We start from the raw sequence: 15,345 nt of genomic DNA on the forward strand, positions 1-15,345 counted from the left end.
TTCCGACCCCCCCATGCTCAAAAACAACAAATCGCCGGCTCTCCAACTTTGGTCTCATTCCCGCCAGTCTCTTGCGGCGTCCCTCTCAACCATCCAAGTTCCACTTCGGTCTCTCTCACAGACAACGCTTTGAAACAAATCACCGCCGTCGAGTCTCATGTCCTCCCGCCACCCATGCCGTCCGGATTGAAACCTTTGCTGCTTCCGCAGCTCGTGGAAGAGAGGCGAAAGAAGGCGCAGATGGACCACGAAACGGAACACACGCACCCGTACTACCTCTACGACTCGTCTTCGTCCGACCTTACTTTGCCATCGCCTGTGACATCGACCTTCTCTCGTACCAATCACCCGAGGTTACCCTTCTCTGGCTCGTCGTCCTCCCTCGAACTCACCTCACCGCCTTATCCCGACAGCCCGGCCTCGCCCACCCATTCGCTTCACGCGACGAGGCCGAGCAAACCGCAGCTTCCGGACGTCCAGGAAGACCCCTCAGAGAGGGACGACGAGGAATCAGTAACCCCTCCGAGGCAAGGCACTGCAGAGTTTGCATTCCCCAATTACTGCTTGTGTATGTGGGAGCAGAAAACCCCTGCTTCGTTCCCCCAAGAAAGGCCTTGCGCTGACCGGCTGAATAGGCGACACCCCTTGCTCTCACAGCAACGCCTATGTCCCGCGGCCGGCCATGTATCCCTGCATGACGTCCGACCTGGACTACGATCTGGGCTTCCTCAGTGATGGCGACTTCGGGACGAGCCCGAGGCAAAAGAAGAGGCGCCACGGATCTGACGGCTTCTCGGGCTGGAGCATCAGGCTGGGATCGAAGCTGCCGAGCCTACCGAGCCTACCGCGCTGGCGGTCTGGCTCGGTGCCCAGGCGCTACGACCTGACGTCTTCGCCGGCGTCCGATCTATCGCTTGCCGAGTCGCGGCCCAGCTTCTCTCTGCTGCGCACCCAATCCAGCGGGTCCTCGTCCATCTCTGGGGCCGCGCGTGCCGTGGACTACGGCTACTGCTACGACTCCGTCCCGGCCACGCCCGCCCTCTCCTTCTACGAGAGCTGCGAAAGCATTCCCCTACCGTCACCACTGGAGAGCGAGCCGGCGACCCTGGGAATGCAGGTAGAGCGCGATCGTGTCACGGCGACGACCCCGCTGCTACCGCCCCTGATGACGGAGACGCCCGCTGCCTACCATGCTCCGGCTGCATCGCTCCAAACGTCACCCCTGCAGTCCCCGTCTACAACACCGTTTCCTGTCCCAGACCTTGCCTCGGTGAAGGCATCCTACCCGACGCCACCCCTCAGCAGCAGGACCTCCCTTTCATCTCTCCAACGCGTGACTGTCTTGAGCAACGTCAGCGACGTCCCCACTCCACCTCAACTCCCACCGGCGCCTTGCCTCCTCGATTACCTTCAGGATGCCTGGTCCGATCGCCTTGGCCATGCGAACTTCACCATTGAACCACAACCGTACACCCCCGACGCTGCCGATCTCGCCGCTCTCCAAACCTTCCGCGCCGACCGGGCCCTGGCTCGCACCAACTACGCCAAACATCTCGCCCGCACCGGCGAGCACTATGGCTCCACTTCCAAGACTTACGCCCTCACCGAAGCCAAGTGGGCCGAAATCGAGCGCGAATGGCAGCGTCATGAGGATGACCTCGTCGCCCGCCTCGGCCACCACTGCCGCGAGGAGGATCATCGCGCCCCGCCGATGCCGCTCTCCCTCCCGCGCGGCCTTCTCAGCGACGATGGCAAGTTCCCCGAGCTGGGTGACGTCGACATTGTCGGTCCCATGGAGCGGGATGCGGTCATGGCCAGCAACGGTCGCGACCGTGACCATAGCGGCAGCGGCCACGACGAAAGGAGAACCAGCAGCTCCAGCATCAGCGCGTCTCTCTGGCTGAAGACCCTCGCAGGAAAGGTCGGGCTGCGCAAGTGAGAGGCATGCAACCCCATGACGAATCCTATTCGAGATGACGGGATGGATGATGAGGCTATGCATGGTCATGACATGCCCCAAGGCTTTTACTGCCTTTGTTTTTATCTTCTGTCCTTTGTTTCTCTCATGCCATTCAAGATACCCCAATGATTGATGTCGTTCATTTTGTTTCCTTTTGTTATCCTCTACGATAGACATATGATATCCACATTCCCGCCTGCCAAAAGGCAAGGCGACTTTTGTATATGACTTCTTGTTGAGGGAGCTTGCAATGGCCGCGGCGGTGCAACACTTTTTACCTAGATGGAGGGTGTCTTTACCAGGTCTGAACATATCGTAATATCTTTTTGTTAGATTATTATGGCCCATCCATACTTGTCTCACTCATGAGCATGACATGAGCTCAGGGTATGTTGCAAATACACAAAATAAACCTCGAACATCGTATACCGAGGGGTAACAAGTACCCTTAGCAGGCCACCCGAGTCTACAAGGAGCCAGAGCTTCCTGTGGACCTGTAGCCTCCAACATTCGTCGGCTTACCTTGGTGTGTGAGCTGCGTGAAACTGGGCGGATGCCGAGTGACTGGCCCCGCGCGGGGTTTCTCAAGGTCAACCCGATATTCTTCTCAAATGCAGCTGTGCAATGGTGAGCTGACACGGACCCATCCACCGCTCTCCTCCCGCATGGAGTCTGACAGAGGCTATACAGCAGGCGGGTTTGACGTTGCTTCATAGTGATTCCCTGTTGTGTCACCCTCCATAGCCGGCTTCCTCTACGCATGTTCGAGATGGCGTGCCCAGGAGGCGGCTCGTTGAGATGCAGGGGACATGTAAATACACCCTATGAGAAGGATTACGGCCTGCTGTTGTGCGATCCTGCCTCGGTCTGCTTCCTCGTACACCTGCTGGTTTATCTATCTGCCGTATAAGAGACGCGAACACGAGATTGCGCGCCGCACCGGCATTTTGTTTCTGCGAATATTGGATACGGGGTTTGACCCGTTCTGGATGTGAGCCAATGCCGAGATAATACAGGGGGGTTAAAAATGTAGTTTATCCCGACAATCTGAGAACCCCGGGGGAAAAGGTGGGGACAAGCTCTTAGAAACCATGTCCACGGGTGTGTACAGCGATACTTGGCTTGCCTCTGGCCGCGCTCCTGGGTCTGCGTAAGATATGGATGGGTCCCAACCCCAGCTGAACCTTCCCCTCTTCCCTGTTGTTGAGCAACTCTCCAGGCTCCACGACGACTGATTCTGCAGCTTGTCCCTTGGCGATTTGAAAGACAGAGCATGTTATGCGTATATACTGCCGGGGATTCATGGGGGCAGATACGACACGTGGCAGACTAACAGCATTGGATACCCGACAAGGCCGCGCTCAGCCACGGCTAGCGGCAGCTGTCCTTCTGCATGGTACGTTTGCCAGCGATTGCTTTGTTCCGTCGTCCAACGGAGGTTGGGATTGGGGACTACCCTTCCCCTCTGGGCGAGAAAGAAGGAGCCCGCTGGTGCGGTATCACATTGATGGCGGATAAGGTACCGCTAAGGCGATTTTCAATGCTATGTTCTACGAAGCTCTGGAACCTGAAACGGCCTTCCAGGTTTTACAGCCTAGAAGGGGTCTTGCCTGTCTACCGCCTCCATTGCCTTCCAACTAGCATGTGCAGAGTTCAGTTCTGCAGGATTGTTAGACTGGGTGTTGATTGGGATCTATTATTTATTTATATCCAAAGCAGGTCTGTGCTGGTCAAACCAGAAGTTAATATAGCACGTATCTTCTACACAACTCTCAGGTCTGGACTGAGGAGTGTTAGGCGTGGAGACGAGGTATGAAGGATCGCTGTTCAAAGGGATGCTGAGGTTAACTGCCTCCGTTCCTATTCGGTGATGTGAGAAGTCGAATGCAGATCTGAATCAGTTTCTGATATACAACCCGTATTCCTGCTATCGTATCTTGGGTTTCACCACAAAGAACACAAGACTTATGGACGGGGAGCTTTCCTGCTGCTGCGTTCACATCGAGAACGTTATATCGGAGTTGTTTTTCTCGAAGTGCTAGACATCCATGATGTCACAGGAAAGAGATTGGAAGTGCCCGAGGCTTCCGTTGCTTTCGACATTCCAACAGACTGCTTCCGGAATGCGGCACTACATCCCCGTTGCCAATGCCGTCCTTGGAATCCAAAAGGATGAAAGAACAAGAGTCCTGGTCAATGAGGTCATTGCACGAGAACACCGGGTTGGTGAAGCTCAGTCGGTCCGCAAAAGAAAACAAAGAAATGGCCAATCGACTTAAGCAAGGAGGCCGCAGAATGTGAAGCAGAGCTTGCTATAGACTCTTCTGAGAGCTTCCCAACTGATACTACATACATATCCTCTGAGAGTCGACATCTGAGCCACTGGAAACGACGTTGCGCCTTATCCGCCACTTGACTCCAAATCCCCTAAGCCAAAGACTTGGAGCAGGTTGACCAACCCAAAGACGACACTTCGTTCCACCCTCATTTTTCTCATCATTCGAATCACCGCTACCGCCGCCGTTGTTTCGTCATCTACCAAACGAACCAGATCATCATGGGCGCGGGGTCCAAAGTTGGTTTGGTGATCTTCCGCGTGTGGCAGATCGTCTGCGCTGCCGTCGTCCTGGGGATCCTGTCACGCTTCCTGTACCTGATCAACGAGGCTGGGGCATGGAGAGACGGCCGAGTTATTTATGGTATCATCACGGGGTCCATCAGCCTTGTCTTCTCCATCCTCTTCATCGCCCCCTTCTTGTACGCCTTTTTGGGGTTCCCGATGGACTTTGTCCTGTGGATCATGTGGCTGGTTCTGTTTTCTCTCCTGGCAGCGGTAGGCGCATCCCCGAGGTTCCCTTGAAACGTCTAGAGACTGGGGTTTTGGATGAGCGGGCTAACCAACGGCGAAACTCCACATCTAGCGCACGACCGGCGGCCGCTGCAACAGCTACTGGTACTATGACTACTGGGGCTACTACTGGGGCAGGTGGTGGTTGACGCCGGTCATCGTCACGGGCCCCGGGGATATTGAATGGGCCGGGTGCAGTTACTGGCGCACGGTGTTGGCATTCTCCTTCTTGGCCATGATCGGTTATCTCGGCACTGCGATTCTGGTCAGTCTGTCGAACCGTTGGGCCTCTGCTGTTCTTAGGTCATACTGGCTAACGTCCAGGGATAGGGCGCTGCTGTCGTCGCCAAGTGGTGGAAGAAGGACAAGAACAGACCGGCTGTCGAGACCGCTGCGTAAGCTAACTGAGTCTGAGGAACTATGCCTCTTGGGATGTCGGTGACTGACAGTTAGGGTTCGTAGCACCGCCCAGATCAGCGGCCCTACCAACGTCATTGGCGGTCCCACACATACCGGGGCTATACGCGACACCACGGCGGTGCCGTCGCAGCCGGCCACCGTCGTCTAAGGGTTGGCGAAGGGCTCCAAGGAGAGAAGGAAGAGGCTCATACCCTCGTCTTTCATGACCTGTTGTTTACAACCCTGTCAAGCACCAAGATAGCCCAAGGCTCTAGCTTTAATAGTTAACAGACAAGTCTGCATTTTCAACCCTATAGATGCCCCATGATTGAATCGGGAGGTCCCCAGTATGAGATCAGATGCGGTCTTCGAAAGAAAAAAAAAAAAAAAGGATAGTTGGCGTGATGAGACCGTTGGTTTCCCGCGAGATAGCATAATAATCACCGGCCGCAGCTTCGGGGCTGGGACCGCTCCGCCCGAGCTTTGAATCCTCTCATCGGGAAGAGGAGACACAGGGTGTATGCACAGCTTTTCGGTTCAGGTACCTAGGTGATGCTGAGGTCCGACAACGTTTATGAGAGAAGCGTTGCGATGAGTCAGCGGTCCATCTCTCTCCTGCGGCTGCTGTGGTATGCACTTCTTGGTCAGCGGTCATGAGCAGGAGGCTGACGGCGAGCTGAAGGCTTGGAGCTCCTCAACCCCCTGTCTCTGTGCCCCGCGCCGTGGGGCATATCAAACCCCACTGCCCCGCCAAAAAAGGGAATCGCCAGGGGAGGTAGCGGCCCAAGGAGAACCACCCTTGACTTCTCTGGGCTTTTGTTGACTCCTTGACCGCTCTCCATCGCTCCCAGCTTCCCGACTCTTGTCCAAGATTCCCAACCCGAACGAACCCAAAAAAAGACAAACCGAACCTCCTGACTAGGTTCCCGAGGACGAGCATACCTCGCCCCAACACCCCCCCCCCCTCTTCTTCCATCCAGCAGATCCCAGCATACCTACCTATCCAGCATGGCCGACACCAAAGTGTACCGCGCCAGCACCACGGCGCCCGTCAACATTGCTGTTGTCAAGTAAGGCACGCCGAGAGGGATTGGCAATGACGGACATGTCGGTGTTTGACTTGCAAGGCCGCTCAAGCTAACGCCGCCTGACGACGCCTCGTCGCAACAGATATTGGGGCAAGCGCGATGCCAAACTCAACCTCCCGACCAACAGCTCGCTGTCGGTGACCCTCGCCCAGTCGGACCTCCGCACCCTGACCACGGCCTCGTGCTCTGCCTCCTACACCGAGGGCGACTCTCTGCTCCTCAACGGCGAGCCGTCCGACGTGTCAGGCGCCCGCACCCAGGCCTGCTTCCGCGAGCTCCGCGCCCGCCGCGCCGCCCTGGAAGCCGCCGACCCGTCGCTGCCCAAGCTGTCCTCCCTGCCCCTGCGTATCGTGTCCGAGAACAATTTCCCCACCGCCGCCGGCCTGGCCTCGTCCGCTGCGGGCTTTGCCGCCCTCGTGCGCGCCATCGCCAACCTCTACGAGCTGCCCGCCTCGCCCTCGGAGCTGAGCCTCATCGCCCGCCAGGGCTCCGGCTCCGCCTGCCGCAGCCTTTTCGGTGGCTACGTGGCCTGGCGCATGGGCGAGAACCCTGACGGCAGCGACTCGATCGCCGATCAAGTGGCCGAGGCTTCCCACTGGCCCGAGATGCGCGCCCTCGTCCTGGTCGCGTCGGCCGCCAAGAAGGGGGTCAGCTCGACCTCGGGCATGCAGCAGACGGTGGCCACGTCGGGCCTGTTCGCCGAGCGCATTTCCCGCGTCGTGCCCCAGCACATGGAGGGCATGGAGCGCGCGATCCGCGACCGCGACTTTGCCGCCTTCGCCGAGATCACCATGCGCGACTCCAACTCGTTCCACGCCACCTGCGCTGACACGTACCCGCCCATCTTCTACATGAACGATGTTTCCCGCGCCGCCGTCCGCGCCGTCGAGCAGATCAACGCCGCCGCCGGCCGTACCGTCGCGGCGTACACGTTCGACGCCGGCCCCAACGCCGTCATCTACTACCTTGAGCAGGATACGGAACTTGTCGTCGGCACCTTCTACCACGTGCTGGGCGGCGAGGTTCCCGGATGGAAGCAGGCAATCATCAGCGGGCTGAAGCCGAGCCTGTCGCTGGACGAGGGCGTGGCGGCCCTGCTGAAGGGCGGCATCAGCCGTGTCATCCAAACGGGGGTCGGCGAAGGCCCCATCCGGACCGAGGAGCACCTCGTTGCCGAGGATGGGACGCCGGTGAAGAGTGCATGATTCAGCGGCTCGCGGGGAAACGGGCTTGTCGTCGGACATGCCGCATTAATAGACGTTGGATACCTCAACATGATTGCTAATCGCATGCCGTTCTTGCCAGAGTGTGTTCGAGCTGTGCCGCGGCCACCTTTCATCTAGCATGTAGACCATGTTTGTTCTCTTCCCATGTGCAGAATGGAGCTGTCCCGGGGATATGGAGCGCTGGTGCGGTGTCGGGTGGTAGGGACTGAGCAAGCGCAACGTCGTGATGGAAAAGTCGCAGGTCCTGGTACCCGACCTAGCACACAGTCTTTGGTTCGCTCCCCGTACAGTATGTACACACGGGACAATTTGGCGCAGGGGGTTCCACCTGGCGTTACGTCACAGCTGGCACTGTCAGGGACATCCTCCCTCCCCCGTCTCCCCCCCGCACAGAGGCCCTAACCGACAGGGCAGGGTTCCATCTGGGGGACGGCTGACGCGCCCAGAACCGCTAACGTTAGGTGGCATGGAGGAAAACTGACGCTATAGTTAATTCCCATCGCGGCCTGTTCCCCATCCTTGCGACAAACACATCACATCAAGTTCACCTCCTCCAAGACACCTTCTCACCTTTCCCGCAGCGTTGCATCGGCATCGGTCCCAACCGTATCCATCGCAGCCCGCCATCGGGCCCGTTCCTCTGCCGCCGGCCCCGTCGCTGGAGTGTGGGCCAGCCGGCCGCCATCCCCCCCGATCAGCCAGCCAAGCGAGCATCGACGGGCGCCATCATGAGCCGGACGTTTTACGATATCGACGCTGCGGGCGAGGTGCTCTGCACCTACACCGAGAGCGGCGAGCGGGAGACTCTCACGGCTGTTAGTCGCTCTGCCAGGCTCCGTGACCGCCGCGTCGTGGGCAGACGCTGATGAAGCTGTGTGCGCAGGAGAAAACCGAGGTTCCTCTGCCAAAAGCTGTCCTCTACGCCTTCCTGCCCGCCGGCTTCCCGCACTCGGTGACCGAGGATTATCTCGCCTACCAGACCTACGACTCCCTGCAGGCCTTTGCCTCGTCCATCACATCGCTCCTGGCCAACCGCGCCGTACTCGAGGGGCTCGGCGTCGGCGACTCGTCGTCCTCTCCCACGGGCGCCCTCATCCTCAAGATCACGGGCGACACCATCTCGCGCATCGCCACCATCCTCTTCGCGCACCGCATGGGCCGCGCCATCGAGCCCGAGTGCAAGTTCTACCGCTTCCTCGCCGACATCTTCAACGACAGCGCCCAGTTCCTCGACCTGCTCACCCCCGCCCTTCCCTACCTGCCCAAGCTCGGCGTCATCGTCTCGGCCGGCGTGCTGCGCTCCCTCTGCGGCGTCGCCGCCAACGCCAGCAAGGCCAGCCTGTCGGCGCACTTCGCGCTGACGGGCAACCTGGCCGAGCTCAACGCCAAGGAGGCCTCGCAGGAAACCATCGTCAGCCTCCTCGGCATGCTCGCCGGGTCGCTCGTGGTGCGCCTGGTCGAGGACAAGCAGCTCGTGTGGGCGCTCATGGTGGTCCTCGCCGGCGTGCACCTCGCCATGAACTACCGCGCCGTGCGCTCGGTGCGCATGCGCTCGCTCAACCGCCAGCGCGCCACCATGGTGTTCCGCGCCTGGCTCGACCGCGGCGCCGTGCTGACCCCGGCCGACGTTGCCCACCGCGAGAGCATCCTCCGCCGCTCCCGCGGCGACCTCGAGAGCAAGTCGGGCGACTACCGCGGGTTCTGCGACTTCTCCACCTACGGCGACCTGCGCGCGTGGAGCCCCAGGGGGTACCACCGCTACGACTTTGAGACGTCGGCCTACTTTATGGGCATCTGGCATCGAAAGGGCTACTTTTACATGCGCATCGCCATGAAGGAAGGATGCCACGAGAGCCGCGGCCCGTTGGCTGCCTGGTTCGATGCCGTCAACCACGCCTACCACTTCGACTCGGCGCTCAAGGACGGGCTGCAGAGCCACTACGAGAACGAGATGCCGCTGGGCTATGTGTCGGATGAGCAGAAGGCGACGCTGTTTGCGGCGCTGACGGCCGCGGGTTGGGACTTGGACATCAACGCGGTGGAGACGAGGTTACCTGTCCGGGTGCGGGTCGGGGACGGGAAGAAATGTGAGTCGTACCTCTCATCCCTTGGGATTGCTACCGCCCAGGGCGTGGCTAACCTCGAGTTCTCCGTTCAGTACTGCACGGGTCGTCAGAAAAGGACCCCCTGCGCCCCGGCGGCGGCGTTTACGAGCCGAAACACGACTAAGCCAAAGTCGTGAAGATCGGTCGCACAGGACGAGACATTAGACGCTGGCATTGGGTTTCTGGATACGGGGCAGGTGTTGGGTTTTTCGGGCGGTCGAACGGTACATCGCACGGGATACATATTGGGAGCGTATAATTACATTCTTAATAAGATACCACACACACACGCACACACACAAGCACCCGGACCCGGTTTCGTGCTTTGATGAGACTTTCTTCTGCTTCGTTTTTGCGCCCCTAGTCTATACCCTTTTTTACGTCTTGCTCTGCACTGTTCCCATCGAGTCCTATCCCAGGTATCTTGCAGCCCTCTTGTTACATACCCATCAACCGACCGAGCGGAGTGACCCACACCAGGATGGGTACATGTAGCTCCGCGATATAATATAGTAGTACAGTACTCACACTCGCATGCAGCGTATACCAGCCCATCATCGGCGCCGCCCCGCCTATGACAAGCCGAGAACCCTCAGCGCCCTCATCTTGACGCCCTCCCAGCTGTTGAGCTTCGGCCTTACATCCAAGTAAAAGTTGAGCTTTCCCCTCCCGGCGCCATCGTTCCGCCCGGCGTAAAAGTCAATCACGTATTCGACCCTCGTCCCACACCGGTCCACCACCCAGTCATGCCGGTCAAACGGCGCCGAGTACCCCAGCAGCGTGTTCATCCGGGCCCGCGGGCTCAGCTTCTGCGCGCCCAGCCCGGCGAAGCTGTGCAGCCTCGGCCCGCCGGGGCAGCCCCCCTTGTCGCCCGAGTACGGCCGTTCCCACTCGAGAATCTCGGCCCACGCGCGCTCGTTGACGGCGTTGTGGATGGGCACGACGGTTTTCATGTCCGCCGCCGCCGCGGAGGTGTGGCCCTTTCGGCGCATGGCCTCGAAGAATTGGCGCTCCGAGGGGTAGACCCAGTGCCCCGTGGACGAGGCGCCCGTTTCTTGCTCGTCGTTGGCCGGGCAGGCGGAGGGGCCGGGGGCCGAGGAGCGGGGGATGGAGGAGATGACGCGGGTCTCGTCGAGGAGGGGGCGGACCGGGGGGGCTGCCGGCGGCGGGGGTTGCGCTTGCGAGGAAAAGGGCCAGCGGATCCAGGATGACCAGGAGGACGACGACGACGACGACGACGAGGGGGAAGAGGCGGATGGTGGCGACGGCGGCGCGGAGGTCGAGGGTTGCGGAATGCTCGGCAGGGAGGGTGTCGTGGGGGATTCTGCTGCAGGTTGGGCGGCGCGCTGTTGCCGGGCTTGCTCGAGCCAGAGCTCACGCGTCTTGTGGTCGACGGGACACTTTTGCTCGCCTTCGGAGGCGTTGTCGGGCCTGCGGTCTTGCATGTTGGTGGTGGTGGTGGCGTTGTTGTTGCTCGGGCCTGTCGAGATGGCAGTCTTGGTCTCGCTCCCGCGTCCCGGCGCAGCTGTTTTCTTGTCACTAACCACTAGCACCGTGTCGATGAGGTCGTTATGCATTATACGCGCATAGCAGGTGGCGTTTCTGCTGGCCGCCGTGTGGTGGCTACGATTCGGGTCGTGTGGATGTATGACATGTTCCCGCTTATCGGCTCAGAAATTCTTCTGGTGGTGATAACTCGGCGATGATGGATGCAGGCTTGGCGGACGGCTGACGGCCCGACAGGTGGGTCCGTTCACGTTTCTTTGCCGCCTGGCGAGGAGAACCAATGGACCGCCCGTCGCTTTCACGAACGCCCTCCTTTAGTATAGTAAGTGAAGAAGCCAGAGAGCCTGAGAAACCCGAGTAGGGTGTCCGCTGGGAGATGTCCTTGAAGAACTACGCAGAGGACGCTCAGGCCGCATTCATCTTTGTCAGTTGCACGTCGGCTGAGGCTACCATCATTTTGCTTCACCCTCGTTTTCTCATTTATCGACGTCCCTTCTCTCTTCTTCCTCGGGGAATGTGCTTACACCGGAAGCTACCCAAACCCCCCCCCCCCCCCCCCCCCCCAAAAAAAAAAAAAAGACCCTTTCTTCTCGTAGCGAGCGACTCCGGAGGAGCGTAAGAACACACTCTCTAGTCCGAGTATCTGCTCATCCAGATATAGAGCGAATCAGCCAAACAATGCGCTGTCTTCCTTCGCCAGCCCGCTGATCCCACGTCCATGCGCCCAAGACGTCTGGTGTTCCGAGCAGGCGCAATTGCGCGAGCAGCGTCCTCAGAGGTCTTCGATCGTCTTCGGACTTAAAGGGTCCTATGGCCGAAGCTATTTCCCTCCCAACTTTCGCTGGCCGCGTCGTCATCCTGTGGACTGTTTGGAAATCCATCAACTTGCACGCGCTTGCTGAATTGGCAATCTAATCCCAGAATTGCGCCACGCTTCGCAATTCTGAGGGTAGCCTGGCGGCATCCGGCTTCTGAGAACGGGCACCTATGATGGTGAGGCTCATTCACATGGGCCAGAAGTTGTTTTGCCGATCCCAATGCACCCGTACGGACACATGTCGACGAGGAACTGCCAAGCTGGGCCGATACCCAAGCTGTGTCGATTCCAAGTCCAGTCCCCAAGACTGCCGAGTCCCGAGGAGGGCCGCTGCATGCTGCGACGACCCCAAGTTCCCATGTCCCTCGGCCGAGGTTGGAGTTGTGTCGCGTGCTCTCCACCCTGGCGGTTCTTGGGGTCGACTGTCAGGGCGTCCGATGTCACTGTGGGGACAAATGACATGTTTCGCAGGCCATGCTTCGTGCCCAACTCCATACTGCAGGGCAGGGAGAAGGAACCGTTGAAGTCATGGGCTGGCAGGGCCCGAGAGCGTTACTGCAAGGCGGAGGTTCAATGTACAGAGACCCCGAGAGGAGACCATCGGCGGCAGCCACAGGGCATGAACCGCTCATGATGAAGCGAAGAGAGAGGCTCCGAAAACTTCCAATTGCACCATTTCTTCTGCATGGCGACTTCAGGGTTCGTTTCAAGCATCCCTCAAGCCTAGCTCGAACGTTGTTACAAACCCAAGATGGAAATCGGCTGATGCATGGTGGGGGGACGCAGTCATTTCCGTGACAAGAAGACGCGATGGGAGATAAGGGTGGGGGAAGGTCCAACGTCCGATCCAAACCCCGGTCCGATGTCTGGGGGCTGCATGGCCTTGGGTTGCCACCGGCCCGCGGGCGGGAGGGAAACGTGGAGGACTCGGAAATCGGACATGGCAGGGCAAAGATCGGCCCTAACGTCGTTATCATTGTGTGCCCTTCGACCACCTAGAGTATAGTAGGTGCATACGGTGTGACAAGGCCCGAGGCAAGGGGGGACTTGTGCGTGGATGCACGTGTCGCTGTCAACCTGGAAAGTTGGTCGTCTGTTTTGCTGGAGAATGGTTCCCTCTCGCCACCCGGGCCTTTCGTCAGCGGGAAGAAACAATACGTAATTAACGTAACCGCCATCGGGGGGTTACGGAGAATGTCGGGTGGGACGGCGCAAAGTGGCCAGAATGGGGAGGTGTTCACTCCGAAGCGCGCAAAATGGCGTGCCCGGGTTCTGGTCGTCTGCGACTCCGGCCTTTGGGGGGGGGGGTCAAGAGGGGGCGCCCATGGCGCTGATTGGCTGAACTGCCGTGGGTGCCTCTACCGGGTCTGGCGTGTTGCAGGAGACTCGGAGGTACGGCGGGAGCCCAGGAAGCTTGTGAAAGCCCCCAAAAAGGCCACCAGCACCCTCGGGTCGACCTCGATCTTTTTTCTCTTTCTTCTTGCCCGCAGCAATCCCAACCTGCTCGCCGTCGTCCATTCTCCTCCGTCGACCTGTCCTGCCAAAGCCGCCTTAACCAGTCGCCATCAATTTCGTTACTGCGTTTGCAATACCCCTGGGACAGTGATCGTCGCGAGGAGAAGACAAGAGAAAAAAGGCCCGCAGACGACCGTGTGTGTGTGTGCATCAAAAACAGAAATCTCAGGCCCACCCAATCGCGCCTTGATCCAACAACTCCCCATCCTCCTCCCAGCTTCAAAGGCATCACCACCACCACCACCGCTGCCGCTGCCGCCGCCGCCACTACCATCATCCATCATGTTCGCCACTCGTGTTCTTCGCCAGGCTGCTGTGCACGCCGAGCGCACCCCTTCGATTCGTTTCCTCGGCAAGCGCACGTTTCCTGGTATGCGAAGCCTGTTCCATTGAGCCTCACGAGTGGGGGAGGGGGAGAGTGCACGTCTAACCAGTCTTCCTGCTCGGCAGCCTCGGTTGACCCGACTCCTAAGCCGCACCCCGCTTCGCCCACCGGCGCCCTTCCGGCGTCCTGGGCCAGCGCTTCTGCCCACCCTACCTTCAGCGCCTACCGCGACCACGCCCAGCAGTTTGGTCCCCTCCGCAAGACCATCAAGGCCACTTCGGGCGGCATTGGCGGCACGGCCGGCTCTGAGCTCGGCCCTGTCTCCCCGCCCCAGGGCGTCTTTTTCGACCGCAACGACCTGCCTCCGCGCTTCCACCGCCAGCCCCTGACGGCCGCTGAAATCGAGGCCATCGAGACGGGCGGCGCCGCCCTCTACGCTTGAATTGTCAAATTCCCCCTTCCCATGAACGACACGATGACGATCGCATGGCGAGCCCATCATACCACCTAATGGGCATCGCCACGTCCTCAAACATCCCCCCGCGCAGCGTAGCAACTGCGCGGTATATCCAGACAGCTCGCGACGCCAACACGGCACGCTCGTGACTTTGCCAGCCGTGTGTAAAACATCAACGGCGTGCAGGCGCACAGGAGTTGGGTCACAAGCTGTCCATATCCGTCCCCCTCAAAAATGAGCGGAAGGGCTCCTTTCTTTTGTCGTACGCCCGCCGAGGAAAACGGCTTGGGCTTATCATGTCACGGAGGCTCAGAGCACATGTATGCGTAGTGTACAGGTAGGTACTCGGGCTCGGAGGACAGGACTTGATGGCGCATATCTGGGGTTTGGTGACCTTGGGGTCCGGAAAACAAAATGGTTGGGCTGGACTGCACACACATACACACACACACACAGACAGATAGGATACCAAAATACAATGTCTTTGCTTCATCATTGTTATTGATCCATTCTTGATGCGGCAATAATCAACCTCAAAGATCGACACTGTCAAGAGACAACCTGCCAGTCGACATGACTCGGGAGGCACAGGTCATGAGCCCTGCTTGAACCCCACCAAACGAGCGGCGCTCCAGCATCCATGGATCCCGACAACCTCAAGGTTCTTCCTTATTATCTCATATGCATCGACGGTTCAAGCGCAAAAGCTTTATGCAATCCGGGGGATTGGCAGACATGAAGGTTCACCCCGCAACAAACCTTGTCTCCATGGCCGTTCCCCGGAGTTTCGAACCATCATCGGCCCCTCGTCAACGGTGGAGACCAACCGAGCGCATTGCCCGTGTCGTAAATCTCCCTCCGGACCTGCAGAACCCACAAGAAACCAAAAAGCCCGATTAGCTCAGCTGGTTAGAGCGTCGTACTAATATCAGCCAATCGGCTATATTGAGTGACATGCGAAGGTCAACAGTTCAATCCTGTTATTGGGCATTCGAGGGTAACCAACCCTTTCCCTTTCCTTTTGCTGGTTTTGTATTTTCTCCCCCGTCTTTCTCTTTTGCTTTGGTATGTTCGTATTAGTAGATGTCGGAGGGCATTT

General features: G+C 59.0%; 6 protein-coding genes and 1 non-coding gene across 7 annotated transcripts; 6 read left to right on the plus strand and 1 right to left on the minus strand.

Moving 5' to 3' along the window:
• Window positions 1-174: 174 nt before the first annotated feature.
• Window positions 175-1,939, plus strand: VTJ83DRAFT_17 (uncharacterized protein; the record flags this gene model as incomplete). The annotated part of the gene is made up of 2 exons (XM_071007887.1): window positions 175-568; window positions 636-1,939. The coding sequence occupies 2 exons, from the start codon at window positions 175-177 to the stop codon at window positions 1,937-1,939; spliced, it is 1,698 nt and encodes a 565-aa protein (XP_070869370.1).
• Window positions 1,940-4,517: 2,578 nt separating this feature from the next.
• Window positions 4,518-5,376, plus strand: VTJ83DRAFT_18 (uncharacterized protein; the record flags this gene model as incomplete). The annotated part of the gene is made up of 4 exons (XM_071007998.1): window positions 4,518-4,793; window positions 4,882-5,073; window positions 5,139-5,203; window positions 5,271-5,376. 4 exons carry the CDS (start codon window positions 4,518-4,520, stop codon window positions 5,374-5,376), a joined length of 639 nt encoding a protein of 212 aa, XP_070869371.1.
• Window positions 5,377-6,215: 839 nt separating this feature from the next.
• On the plus strand, window positions 6,216-7,500 carry VTJ83DRAFT_19 (uncharacterized protein; the record flags this gene model as incomplete). The annotated part of the gene is made up of 2 exons (XM_071008109.1): window positions 6,216-6,277; window positions 6,378-7,500. The coding sequence occupies 2 exons, from the start codon at window positions 6,216-6,218 to the stop codon at window positions 7,498-7,500; spliced, it is 1,185 nt and encodes a 394-aa protein (XP_070869372.1).
• A 749-nt stretch (window positions 7,501-8,249) lies between these two features.
• VTJ83DRAFT_20 (uncharacterized protein) lies at window positions 8,250-9,750 on the plus strand (the record flags this gene model as incomplete). The annotated part of the gene is made up of 3 exons (XM_071008221.1): window positions 8,250-8,336; window positions 8,405-9,608; window positions 9,680-9,750. The coding sequence occupies 3 exons, from the start codon at window positions 8,250-8,252 to the stop codon at window positions 9,748-9,750; spliced, it is 1,362 nt and encodes a 453-aa protein (XP_070869373.1).
• Window positions 9,751-10,198: 448 nt separating this feature from the next.
• Window positions 10,199-11,203, minus strand: VTJ83DRAFT_21 (uncharacterized protein; the record flags this gene model as incomplete). Its single annotated transcript, XM_071008332.1, has 1 exon — window positions 10,199-11,203. The coding sequence occupies one exon, from the start codon at window positions 11,201-11,203 to the stop codon at window positions 10,199-10,201; it is 1,005 nt and encodes a 334-aa protein (XP_070869374.1).
• Window positions 11,204-13,746: 2,543 nt separating this feature from the next.
• VTJ83DRAFT_22 (uncharacterized protein) lies at window positions 13,747-14,231 on the plus strand (the record flags this gene model as incomplete). Its single annotated transcript, XM_071008443.1, has 2 exons — window positions 13,747-13,834; window positions 13,915-14,231. The coding sequence occupies 2 exons, from the start codon at window positions 13,747-13,749 to the stop codon at window positions 14,229-14,231; spliced, it is 405 nt and encodes a 134-aa protein (XP_070869375.1).
• A 905-nt stretch (window positions 14,232-15,136) lies between these two features.
• VTJ83DRAFT_t1 lies at window positions 15,137-15,236 on the plus strand. The gene has a single exon. It is a non-coding gene; the product is annotated as a tRNA-Ile (tRNA).
• The last annotated feature ends 109 nt before the right edge of the window (window positions 15,237-15,345 follow it).

The sequence above is a fragment of the Remersonia thermophila genome, chromosome 1, assembly GCF_042764415.1.
Source record: "Remersonia thermophila strain ATCC 22073 chromosome 1, whole genome shotgun sequence".
Lineage (NCBI taxonomy): Eukaryota > Fungi > Ascomycota > Sordariomycetes > Sordariales > Chaetomiaceae > Remersonia > Remersonia thermophila.